Source organism: Nycticebus coucang, chromosome 7 (assembly GCF_027406575.1).
Source record: "Nycticebus coucang isolate mNycCou1 chromosome 7, mNycCou1.pri, whole genome shotgun sequence".
NCBI classification, from domain to species: Eukaryota; Metazoa; Chordata; class Mammalia; order Primates; family Lorisidae; genus Nycticebus; species Nycticebus coucang.
The window spans coordinates 82,869,140-82,883,118 of NC_069786.1; the positions used below are offsets into that span (position 1 = coordinate 82,869,140).

Consider the following 13,979-nt stretch of genomic DNA (forward strand, 5'->3'; position numbering starts at 1 on the left):
CATCCCCCAAAAATCTCACCTGATTCCACATAAAGAAATACAATATACAATTAGGTTCTGAATAATTTTAAAGAAAAAATAGTTTCTCTAGCTGCCACTCTCGTAAGTTGGTCGTCCCAAATAGGTAATGATTTGTAACAAAGAACAGAACAAAAAACAGTGTCCTTTGGCTAGTTAGGTTGACATTTCTTTGTGACAAATTGTTTTCTAGTAGTTAAAATATGACTGCCATTGCAATCTATCGCTAATCTTTCTGGTGTTGCCACACTTTTATTTTAGTCAATTTGCTATTGCAGCACCTTCTTTAGAATGCTAAAAGTAAAGCACAGCATTAACATTAAATGTTTTATCTAAAAATATTTTGAAATACAGACATGAGATCTCTAGAAAGCACCAAAGATGTGATAGGACGTATCTCTAAATCTGAAAATCATATCTCTGCCTGAAGCTTATCAGCTTCGTAGAGCCCATAATCATCCAATCAAGGCAGACACCAGTAACTGGCTTGGAGATTTGAATTCTTTGGAGCTATTTTCTCAACTTTCTGGCTAAAATTAAGATTCTACAAAATAAGAAATAAATATTTGAAATTTAAAACTCAATTTATTTCTGCAGTAGTTTTTTTTTTTTCTTTAGTGGGGTGCTCCCCAGGTGAAATATATATGCAAATAATTACCAGTATATTGCATTTTCCATGTTTCCTTTAATGCATACTAAAAATGGTAACGTTTTCTTTTTAAGTTTCCAGTGAGGAGAAAGTGTCTATTATTTCTACATTGTCAAGGAAAAAATATGAATCAAAACAGCCTCAAAAAAGTACATACAATGATGCTTTGATTTATCAATTTTGTGAGCATCTCACTGAGTCAGTCATTTACCATTTAATATCAAGCATTTCTGATGGCACCAAAGAAAGAGAAAAAGAGAAAGTATCAGAAATCCAAGAAGCAGCATTTAACAAGATTCTGTCAGTGCATTCTCAAGTGTTTGAGAGCAGGTCAATTTCTATTGGAGAACTTGCTTTAAATATTTCTGAAATAATTATTAAAATACTTTGTAATAGTAACATTATAAAGGCTGACAATGTACAGCAAATATGTTCCATAAAAACAAATTTCATTTACTGTCCAGGAGTAGCTTCTGCTGACTTTGATAACCTCTTTCAGGATCTCTCAATAGGAGTAATTCATGTACTGTCTAAAGAAATTGGAATAAATCAACACTTTGAAAACAACAGAGGAAACAAATTATGTTCCATGGTTAGGAATAATAGTGTGTCCATTTGTGACAAAACCAATACTGTGGAAACAGAGACAGGCCCTAGAGATTGGCAGTCATCTATTCAACAAATGGAGCAACTAGTTCAAAAAAAAAAATTAAAGCATCTTGCACATAAGTTAGACAACCTAGTTGGTAACCTAAAAACAAATGAATCCAAAGAAGTAGTCAATAAAGTTTTTAATATTGTTTTAGACTTATTTTTGCCTGATGAATGCCCAGATAGGGCTACAGATTCTGGAGAAACAGCAAGAACATTTTTCTCCTCCCCAAAGAATCAACAAAATAATAGCATACTTACGAATAACCTAGGGCTCTCCCCCAAATCTGTTTTTCTTCTTAATATTGTGTGTGAGAAACTTATTAGAATACTTTTGGAAAAATGTACAAATGCTGTCTCTCTTGATAACGATCCTATTTCTAAAGAAATACCAGCAGAAGAACGCCAACTTTTAAAAATACTTCAAAATGTAGAAGATGGAAAATTTGATTTTTTAAAGAGAGCAACGGATTGTGAAAAACTTCATGGCAATTACATGCCAGACCCTTTGGAAAATATGGAAGAAATTGATCAAGATTTATTGTCATCAGACTCTGTCCTTACTGTTATTTCCCACAGTTTAGTTAAATCTTTGATGGACAAATTAGTTCACAGTATACAACAAACTCCTGAAAGTCCACCTTTTACAAATGAACATTTGAACTGCAGAACAAGAGAAATACAATCTAGTTTCACGAAAACAAAAAGGTCAGAATTAATAGAATCAGGACAAAGTCAAGGTTCTTTAGGATTTGTGAGTTATGACAGTAATTCTTTGAGAGAATCCCTAAACAATACCAGTGTGGTAGGCTCCAAAATGAAAGCACCATTTTGCAAGAAATCCAAAGTAAAATCATCTTCTGTGTCTCCTCTCAAAAAACATGGAACAAAGAAAATGGATACAGTAGGCATTCACAACAAGCTACATCAAGGAGGTGTGAATACAGGTGTTTATTCAGCCACATTTTTGGAAGAAATAATTTCAGAATTGTTTTCTAATCTCTCTACCTCATTGTGGTGCAAAAATAAGAACATCACTGAGGCCCGGCTGTATGAGATGAATACATTATTTATTAACAATGTAGTGAATGAATTTAATAACATTCCAGTCCCTGTTCTCCGATATGCTGAAGAAAGGTTGTGTTTTCCACCAGTCCCTAAAGAAACTGTTAGTAAGATCGTTGACTCAGTTTATTATGATGTTTTACAGCAATATGAAACAAAAGTGACCTGTAGTAATAATCTATCATATGACAATACCTCACTAGCAGAAGAAATAACTAATGGCATATTGTTAGAGATTTTAGACTACCAACTCCCATCTTCCTGTAGGGCACAGCTCATGCCCCACTCTTATTACCCTCTCCAAGCTGAAATTATACTGCAAAAGCTTCAAAATAACCTGAGAGAATTTATTTCCCTACCCAAGTCTTCAGCAGGCTATCGTACTATGTTATCACACTCATTTTTAGAAGATGTCGTCAGAAAGATTTTATCTCAGCTCATTTCTCCACCTCATAAGGCTTCCTTCTTTAGAAAGCAGTATTTACCGAGTGTGGATTTTAATGAAATGTCCACCCGTATAACAAATAAGGTTATGTCAGCCATTTCAAAGCATAAAATATGGTTCACTATATATGATAATCAAGATCTATGTACTGGAACAAACCTCCAAAAGATGGTGGATGCTGTTTATACTAATATTTTGCAAATGTCTGACTCTCTTGCTTCAGTACAGAGAAGCATAATCAGCCGAAGCCCAATGATAGTTGACCGAATAGCCAGTTTTATTATCCAAGAGATTATTGAAAATCATCTTCAGCCATTTTTGTGTGGAGAACTTTTACCTCGTCCAAGGACTCCACTGGATGCAGTCTCTAATATGGTGAAGCAGGTTCTCAGTGAAGTCATAGAATCAGACAGACCCCAGAAGCCATTGCCCTTGGGTGTTTACCCAGATACATTTGTAGGGGAGATTGTTGCCAGACTTTTATCAAAGATTTTCAACCCAAAGCATAACACTGCAGTTGAGCTGCAAGGCATGACCAAAAAAATAGTAAACTCAATAAATAATCATTTTGATGAAGCTAAAATTCATATTCCACGTGATGACAAAGAGCAGTGTTTCCCCTCTGCCAATACGGATATTATAGATGAACTTGTCACCTTAGTTTACGGAAATGTTTTAAAACAGTATGGGCTCGATCCTGACATTGATAAAGAGCCAGAAGATACTGACAATTTTGTAGAAAATATTACCAATTTAATTATAGCAACTATTTCAGATTACCTTCTTCATCCACTATTTTCTGGGGATTTGTCTGCTTCTTCCTATTCTATTTCAGTGGCTGAGACTATTGTCCAGGAAATTCTCAGTAACATCAGTAAATCTATCAAGTCAAGCCAGAGTTTACCTCTGTATAACACCTTGCTGCCGTACACATTTTTAGAAGACATGATCAGAGTACTGTTATCTAAATTCTTTCCTTCTGCATCTAGCATGGTTCCTAACAAAGAAACTCCTAAACATAGAACAAAATTGAATTTCAATGAAATTGCTTCTAACCTAATTAGTGATATTAGGATGAAAATTTCCCAACATGAAATTCGATTTTCAAAAGATGAAGAAGAAACCAAGTTTGTTTATTCAGAAGATGATGTTCAGCATCTTGTTGACTCAGTATTCAAAAATATTTTACAAAATTCTGAGTCTCAAGAATCAGTTGAACAAAGTATCACAAGCAGTAGTGATTCTCTTATTGATAAGATAGCAGGTTTTATCATCAAATATATCTGTCAACAACATCTTCAGCCGTTTGTGGATGGAAAGGCACTATCTTCTTCATCATATACATGTTTTGGTGATGAAAGAAGGCAATTATTTTATGGCAGTGTTTATTCCTCAACATTTTTAGAAGATGTGGTCTCTGGAGTATTAAGCAAAATATTCCACAGAGTAGTAGGCATTGTACAAACAAAATCAGTAAGAGATTCAGAAGATGAACTGTTTGATAAAGCTGAAAAACTCATACACTTTATAACAGAGGAATTCTCAAAAGCCCAGGTTAGTGTTTTAGATAATGCTGAGGAACAATTTTGTTTGCCTCCAGTGGAGAGAGATGTGGTAAATAAAACTATTGACATGGTGTACAGCAAAATTTTGCAAGAATATGAAATGAAAATAATGCCCAATAAAGATTTTCTAAATGACCCAAAGACATTGGCTGAAAGGGTAACTAAAATCATCCTGTCCGAAATTATTATTTTTCAAATACATCCAAATCTTATAGCAAAACTACCTTTTAGGTCACATTCCAAACTCAATGCAAATGTTTTAATAAATAAAGTCCAACACAGTATTAGTAAATCAAGATTCCGAAGACAAGCTTCAACAATATATACAACTATGTTATCACATACTCATTTGGAAAAAATAATCACTCAGCTTGTATCTAAGATGAGTCCATTGGCCTCTGGTGAAGAACATTTAGGTATTTCTCAATCAGATTTAAGTAATACAGTCATAAAATTGATAAATGAAATAATGTCAATAATTTCGAAACATGCAATATGTATTGTCAAACATGGGAATGAAAAACAAAGTATGATTTCAGAAAAAACTATCCAGTCTATGGTTGATTCCATTTATGCTGATCTTTCTCATTCAAATCTGTACCAGTCTCTTACAAAAGATAAAAAAGGCATAAGTAATATACCTGTGTCACAAGTAGCAAGTTTTATAATAAAAGAAATTTTTAACCATCATCTTCAATCATTTGTATCTGGAGATAAATCTCTTCTTTCAGCTGCAGTTGATCAAACTTATCAACCGACAGCAGTAGATTCTAAACAAAGGGAACTGTCTCTTATTGTGAACTCAGCTGTCTTTTTGGAGGAAGTGATTTCTGAGCTTTTATGCAAAATCCTGTATGCATTTTCACATAATGTTTCAGCTGCTGAAAACCCAGATAGAGCAAAAGCCAAAATCACTGAGATTGTTACAACATTGGTAAATTTTATTGTTACAGAATTCACTACATCAGAGATTTTTGTTGCAGATAACTTGGATAAAAATCTGTGTTTTTCAGAAAAATACAAAGAAATGGTTCAAAAAACAGTTTATTCAATTTATGAAAAAATTTTAGATGAATATAAATCTCTGATTAACATATATAGAGTTATACAAAGTGACACTCTCTGTTTTGGAAGGAAAATATATCATTTGCTATTGGAAGAAATTTATGATTACCAGGTACAATCATTAGTTTCAGGAGAATTAGAGTCTTCTTCCTATTCTTCCCCTCAAGCTGATAATATCATCACACGTGTGCTTAACGTCATCATGAAGGACAGTCATGCCTTGCCATCATGTATGACTGTACTGCCTCGTTCTCTTTTAGAAGATATGATTTACAAGCTCCTACTGCACATCTTCCCTTCAGCTCACAATGAAAATGATCTACAAGAGGAAGATGTTCCAACAGATTATGAGTTTGAGGATGCAGCTTCAAATCTAACTGAAGAAATTATAAAAGAAATTTCTGAACATGAGATCCGACTTTCCATGGAAGAAGATAATGCTGAAAGTACACCATTAGAAGCTGTTGAAAATTTGGTTGACTCCATATGTAATAATATTCTGAAAAAATCTGAATTCCAAGATGAAGTACAAAAAAGTGAAGACACAAATGGAGACTCATTCCTCAGTAAAATAGCTGGCTTCATTATGAAAGAAATCATGGATCATCATTTACAGCCATTTTTACATGGTGAAGAATCATCTTTCAGTGATAAGGACCATGTCTCTGAACCTTCCAAATCTGCTAAAGAAAAGACACAACCTTCTCTATATTCAGCTACATTTTTGGAAGATGTAATTGTTGACCTTGTTCATAAATTTTGTTCTCTCCCCATTATTTCTGAAGATTCTAAGGACAAAGAAACACCAGAGCTAGACACTGTGGGCTTGGCTGTAAAATTTGCAAATTCTCTGATTGGAGAATTTAAGAAAAGTAAAATTAAAGTTTTACCAAATGCTGAAAAACTATTTTCTTTCCCACCAATTGAAAAAGAGACAGTGGATAAGATATCTGATTTTGTATATGACCAGTTCATAGGAAAATGTGAATCCAATGGTGTGCAGAAAAATGATAAAAATGACATGTTTATAGAAATGATTTGTGATTTAGCTCAGAAAGCAATCTCTGCATTCAAGATTCAACCTCTTTTTTCAGGGGACTGGTCTTCCATCTTCTTTTCATTTCTAAATCCAGAGAACATCACCCAAAGAGTTCAACACTTACCGCGAAACACCTCTACACAGGTAATCAGTTGCTTGAAAGGGAATGAACTTACTCTGCCACAACAATCATATAAATCCACTTCTTTAACCTCAGACCAGAAAAATATGACGGACACTCTGGAAATAAATAAAGGTACAATGAGTAGAAAGCAAAGTTCTAAAACCAAGACCATCTCAATGAAAAAAGATGACATCCAAAATCCAATACTTACTTCTATAACTGCCATTATGAAAAGCAACATGTTTAACCTGATGTCAGGGTCAGCTGCAGATACGACAAATAAAAAGAAAGAAGATAAAAATAAAATGGGAAGTTCTAGTCAAAAATATAGTGAGAATGTATCAAAAGTTTCTTCTCCAACTAGCAGTATGAAGAAAAAAGATCCTGTGGAGACAGATTGGAGTGAAAAACTTAAAAATGATGAAATGGACAAAAAAAGAAAATTAGCTCCAGAAGATAAAGAAGATCAAGGTGATGATGTGCATACACATTTTTCAGTAGATTTTGATGATCTGGAATATGAGAGGGAAGTACTTGAATCAGATTTCAAAAAAGACAATGATAAGATAATTGACAATACAAGAGAAAGATCATTTAAGCAAGACAAGAAGTCCTTTCAAGCATCTTCTTTGGAATCCCAGGAGAAAAACATAGAGACCCCCAAAGTGAAGAGTTTAGAAATAGTATCCCAAAAGTCAAGCAATGAGGACAAGAGAGAATTTGCAGTTCAAACAGATATGCACGAGGTACAGTACTCAGATTATGAACATGTTCAAAATGTCATTGAAAATATTTATGATGATGTTTTAGTATTATCTTATCAAGAACCATCAGATATTTCAAAATTAAGATACAATAAAAGCCCCTCACATGATAAAGCATTAAATGTAATTCAAGAAGCTAGCAAGGATTTAGTAGAGCCTGTTACAGTGGAAAATTTATCCTTCTCAACTAACACAAATGTCCCTTTCAAAGAAAAAGATGAGAGAGAGGAAGAGAGAGTAAGAGAAAAAGAGGCAGAGAAAGAAAAAGTAAAAGAAAAGGAGATTCAAAGTAAACCTAGTATACAAGACTTTCCTCAGAACTCACCAGAAAGTAAACCTGGGATTTTTCCTGCTAAATTGTTAGAAGATGTTATTACTGAGTTGGTTAACAAATTGATTTTTTCTTCCTTACCTGAAACCCAAGCACATGACAGATGTCAAAATATAAATGACGATGAAAATCAAGCTGAACTCTATGATACTGCTATGAAACTCATTGATTCACTGCTCAAGGAGTTTTCAGATGCTCAAATTAAGGTATTTAGGCCAGATAAGGGAAATCAACATTCTCCACCTGTAGGCAAAGAGTCTTCAGTTTCTAAAATGCCTTCCAGCTATAAAGAACCAAGTACAGATAAAACATCACCCAGCATTATGACAAAAACTGAGGATAAACTGCCATGTCCACATAAAATGTCTAAAATATCCTCTTCAGATAAGATATCTTCCATAGATAAAATACCATCAGTTGATAAATCATTTGTCAATAAAGTTGTTCATTCCTCTGTTTGCAGTATTTTGAAGGAATATAAATCACAAGACTCCATTTGTAAGAATATAAATAGTGATGGAGAAAATCTAGCAAGGCAGCTATCTAGTGCAGTGATAAATGAAATTTTTCAACATCAGCTTAACTTGATATTTTGTGATGATATTCCAGTTTCAGCATGTCTGCCTCTGGAATCGAAGGATGTTTTTAAAAAAGTCCAAAGGGTGGCCAAAACAGCCAGCAAAGAATGTCAGACATCATCACCATATACCATAATGTTGCCTCATAAATTTTTAGACAATGTGATTTCTGCTCTTTTATCTAAATTTTTCTCAAGAATATCCAGTACCAAAGCAAAACATTTTGAAAGGTATTTGTTCACAGAACTGGATGTCCTTCATATGAAGTTAGTAAGTACAGTTGCAGCCCATATCTCGAAAAATGAAGATATGACTATACAGTATGTAGAACCCTTACAGTCCAATGATGATGAAATTATTCAATTAGTGGCTCAGTCTATTTATAATAATCTCTTGCCACAGTTCGGATCAGAAGAGATTATACAAAATTGCATAACTAGTGGATGCAAAATCCTTTCAGAAACCATAGTTGACTTAGTTCTTCAAGAAGTGGCTAGCAATCAGATGCAGAACTATTTTTGTGGAGACCTAACACCAAATCAGTGTGCGGAAGTTGAAAGTGTTGTTGAAAATATCCTTAAAGAAGTTATCAGAACTCCCAACATTCCCCCACATGAATCATCACATGCTCCTAAACTGTCTTACAACATAGTGGAAGCAATCGCTGTAAAATTTTTATCGAAGCTTTTATCTGTGTTTCCAAACATGCATAAGGAACGAAGCAAATCCCCAGAAACTGAAATGCAAAAAATATCCTCAAAAATATTAAATTCAGTCCAAGAATTTATCTCTAAAAGTAAGATTAAACTTGTAGCAGCAGCCAAGGAACCACCTACTGTGCCTTTGGCTGACAATGCAGTTATTGACAAAGTAGTGAATTCTGTTTATACAAGTGTTTTAACGCACTCTGGTTCTCTAGCTTCTGTATTTAAAGATTTAATGGGTCAGAGCAATGCCCTCTCTGATATAATAGGTTTTTTAATGGTTAAGGAAATTTCTAATTCCAAATTTCAACCTCAAGTAGAGGAAGACGTATCAAGTACAGAGTTAGTTCTGGAAGCTGTCAAAATTATGGAAAAAGTGGTCAAAATTATTGATAAATTTAACTTCCAGGAAAAGTCTCCATGCAGAAAAGATTCTACATTAGATGCCAGGTTTTTAGAGGAAACATTGGCCTTGTTCTTGGCTAAACTAGTGAAGCTTCCAGGCATCTCAACTGAAGATGAAAAAAACTTACCACAGCCTGAGTTAAATAAAATTGCATCTCAACTGACAAAATCTGTAACAGCTGAAATCTCTAGAAGTAACATTAGTCTTGTTGCTGATGATTCTAAAAAACAAGTTTTAAATACAGAAAATATAGAAATGATTTCTCATGTTGTTGATTCTGTTTATAGTGATGTCCTACAACAATCTGGAACCCCAAAAGAACTTTATAATGATATAAGAAATACAAACACAGTCTTCCCTAAAAAAGTGGCTAGTTTACTTGTTGATAGAGTTTCAAGTTTTTCATCAGATACAGTTAGCTCAAAAAATCTAACTGCTGATAACTCTGGGAAGCTAGACATTAATAGAATTGTTCAAAAAGCACGAACACACTCTGATGATACGATCTCTGACTTAGACAAAGAGGAATCGGACCAAGATTTACCGGAAGAGAAATTTTCAGCTGAAATAGTTCCACATGTTGGGAAAAAACCAATTAAAATAGATCCACGTATTGTTTCTGAACACTTAGCAGTCATTTCTGTAAAGACTCAACCTCTTGAGAAGCTTAAGATGGAGTGTTTAAAAAATACTGGACATAGTATAGCAGAATTGCGAAGAGCTTCAATAACTGGTAGAAATTACTCAGACACTTCTTATTCGGTAGAGAGAAAGAGGGAAAGACGCACCTCGTTGGATAGGACTGGAAGACTGGATGTAAAACCCTTAGAGGTGAGTGCAAAGGTGATGGCAGTGATTTCCTTTCTAAATAGGCAGATGAGAATGCATTTTTTGTTGCTGTTGCCCAGCCCAACAGAACTGGTTGCACCAGTTCATCCATATAATTTACTGTGATTACTTGGACTTGCCATATTAGTTTTGTGGTTCACTGGAAAAGTCTCAGTTTGGTTTTCCTAAGACAACCCATTTGAACTGACTTTTTTTTTTTTTTTTTTTTGAGACAGTCTCACTACATTGCCCTTGGTAGAGAGCCGGGCCATGACGTCACAGCTCACAGCAACCTCAAACTCTTGGGCTTAAGTGATTCTCTTGCCTCAGTCTCCCAAGTAGCTGGGACTCCAGGTGCCCCCCACAATGCCCGGCTATTTTTGTTGTTGTTGGAGTTGTCATTGTTTAGCAGGCCTAGGCCAGATTCGAACCCTCTGGCCTTGGTGTATGTGGTTGGCGTCATCACCATTGTGATACCAGTGCCGAGTCCCATCCAGGTTGTTACAAAAATTACCTGATCACCATTTTTTATGACTGTGTAGTACTCCATGGAATATATATACCAAATTGTATTAATTCACTTGTATTGATGGGTAGTTGGGTTGTTTCCACATCTTTGTAATTGTGAATTGTGCTGCTATAAATATTTAAATATCTTTTTTACAAAATGTCTTTTTTTTGAGGAAATGAAAATGTAAGAACATATTCTTAACAGTAAAATCAGATTGACTGAAGTTATAATTGTCATTTGAAATGCAGAAGAAATAATTTTGTATAATTCAGTTATCATACAAATTTTGAATAAATTATACAAAACTTTTATTATACTGACTAAATTATATAAAATTTAAGGGCCAGTTAATAGACTATCAGGATATATAGAATAATCTAAAATAATTTTCATTCTCAAACGTAAAGCTCTACACTAGTACTCTTTTTTTTAAGCAAGACTCATTAGCAACTCCATCCAGGTAAATACAAAATGTGTAAAGTCTCCATAATTTTTATGACTGAGTAGTATTCCATGGTATACATATACCACAGTTTATTGGTCCGTTCATATGTTGATGGACACTTTGGTTTGTTCCACTTTTTGGTGATTGTGCATTGAGCTTCAATAAACATTCTGGTGTAAAATGTCCTTATGGTAAAATGATGTTTTTATTTCTGATAGATACCTACTAATAGGATTGTGAGATCAAATGCAAAGTCTACTTTTGGCGCTTTGAGGTTTCTCCATAGTTCTTTCCATAGAGGCTATATTAGTTTGCAATCTAGCAGTGTAAAATGTTTCCTTCTCTCCACAGCCATGCCAGCATCGTAGGTTGGGACATTGTGATGTGAGCTATTCTCACTGGGGTTAGGTGATAATCTTAGGGTGGTTTTGGCTTGCATTTCTCTGATAATGAGGGATGATGAGCATTTTTTCTTGTTTGTTGTCCATTCGTCTGTCTTCTTAAGAGAATGTTCTGTTCAATTCTCTTGCTCACTTCTAAATAGAATTGTTGCTTGACTCTTTTCTTATTGATTAGTTTGAGTTCTGTGTAGATTATAGTTATCAGCCCTTTGTCACATTTCCAGCATGCAGATATCTTCTCCCATTCTAATGTTGTCTGTATGCTTTAGTTGTTTTGCCCTTAGCTGTACAGAAGCTTTTGGTTTGATCATGTGCTATTCATTTATTTTTGGTGTTACTGTAATTGCCAAAGGGATCTTCCTCATAAAATCTTTTCCCAGGCCATTATGGTTAAGTTTTTCCCACACTTTTCTTCTAGAATTTTTATTAGTGTCTTAAATTTAAATCTCTTAAATAGGAAGAGTAAATTTTTGTAAATTGTTAAAGGTATAGATTCAGTTTGAGTCTTCTACATGTGGCTAACCAGTTCTCCCAACATCATTTATTAAATAGGGATATTTTTTCCCCCAGTGCATGCATTTATTTAGTTTATCAAAGATCAGATGGCAATATGTGACTGGATTCATCGCTAGGTTCTCTCCTCTATTCCATATCTTTATTTGTGTGCCAGCAGCAAGCTGTTTTTTTTTTGTTTTTTTTGCAATTTTTTTTTTTTTTAACCATTTGACACATTTTTATCACAGTGGTTAACATAGCCTTTCCAGCGTTATCTCAGTTACTGTGCCAAAACATTTACATTCTACATTTACCAAGTTTCGCAAATACCCCTGTAATATGCACCACAGGTGTGATCCCACCGATTCCCCTCCCTCTACCCACCCCCCACCTTTCCCACTTCCCCCTATTGTTAAGTTGTAGCTGGGTTATAGCTTTCAAGTGAGAGTCCCAAATTAGTTTCATAGTAGGGCTGTGTACATTGGGTATTTTTTCTTCCATTCTTGGGATACTTTACTAAGAAGAATATGTTCCAGCTCCATCCATGTAAACATGAAAGAGGTAAAGTCTCCATCTTTCTTTAAGGCTGCATAGTATTCCATGGTATACATATACCACAATTTATTAATCCATTCGTGGATCGATGGGCACTTGGGCTTTTTCCATGACTTAGCTATTATGAATTGGGCAGCAGCAAGCTGTTTTGATCACCGTCGAATGATAGTATAACCTCAAGTCTGATAACGTCCTGCTTCCTGATTGTTTTTTTTTTTTTTTTTTTATTTCTTAGAATTGCATTGTCTATTTGAGTTGTTTTCTGGTTCCATCTGAAACAAAGTACTATTTTTTCAAGAGCTTCAAAGTATGACATTTGTGCATTGAAGGGGATTGCACTAAATCTATAGATTGCTTTGGTTAGTATGGACATTTTAACAATGTTGATTCTTCCCAGACATGGGCATGGTATGTTCTTCCATTCATTAATGTCTTCTGCTATTTCTTTTTCTTTTTTTCTTTTCTTTTTTTATTTTTGGTGATTAATTGAGGGTGCAAGAAACCAGGTTACACTGATTACATTTGTTAGGCAAAGTCCCTCTTGCGTCTTCTGCTATCCTTTTCTAAGGGCTTCATAATTCTTTTTGGAGAGATCCTTCACATCTTTTGTTAGGTACATTCCCAGGTATTTCATTTTCTTAGAAGCTACTGTGAAGGGTATTGTGTCTTTGATTTGATTCTTGGCTTGACTGTTATTGAAATATATCAAAGCCACTGATTTGTGCACATTTATTTTGTATCCTGAGACATTACTATATTCCTTGATCACTTCTAAGAGCCTTGTGGTTGAGTCCCAGGGGTTTTCTAAGTATAAGATCATATCAGCAAAGAGCAATTTGAATACTTTTGATATTATCCTCTTGCCTGACTACATCAACTAGCATTCCCAACACTATGTTGAATAGCAGTGGCAATAGTGGAATTCCTTGTCTGGTTCCAGTTCTAAGTGGAAATGCTTTCAGTTTTACTCAATTTCTTACAATATTGGCTGTGGGTTTGTTGTAGATGACTTCTGTTAATTTAAGAATTGTCCCATCAATGCCTCTTTTCTTAAGTGTTCGTATCAGGAATTTTTCTGCATCTATTGAGAGGATTACATGGTCTTTGTTTTTGCTTCTGTTTATATGGTGAATTTATTTATATATGTTCAACCAACCTTGCATCGCTGGGATAAAGCCCACTTGATCATGATGCATAATTTTTCTAATGTATAGCTATATTCTGTTTGCTAGGATTTTAAATATTTTTGTATCAGTAGTTTTCCCTTTTTGTTGGGTGCTTTCCTGGTTTTGGTATTAGAGTGATACTTGCTTTGTGGAATATATCAGGAAGAAGTCCTT

At 34.5% G+C, this 13,979-nt stretch overlaps 1 protein-coding gene across 1 annotated transcript in view; it reads left to right on the top strand.

Annotated features, from left to right (window-relative positions):
• Positions 1-13,979, top strand: part of FSIP2 (fibrous sheath interacting protein 2) — a 103,166-nt gene that overhangs the window by 64,943 nt on the left and 24,244 nt on the right. The window contains exon 18 of the mRNA XM_053597752.1: positions 742-10,235. Coding sequence (XP_053453727.1) covers positions 742-10,235 — 9,494 coding nt within the window. The remainder of the gene's footprint in view (positions 1-741; positions 10,236-13,979) is intronic.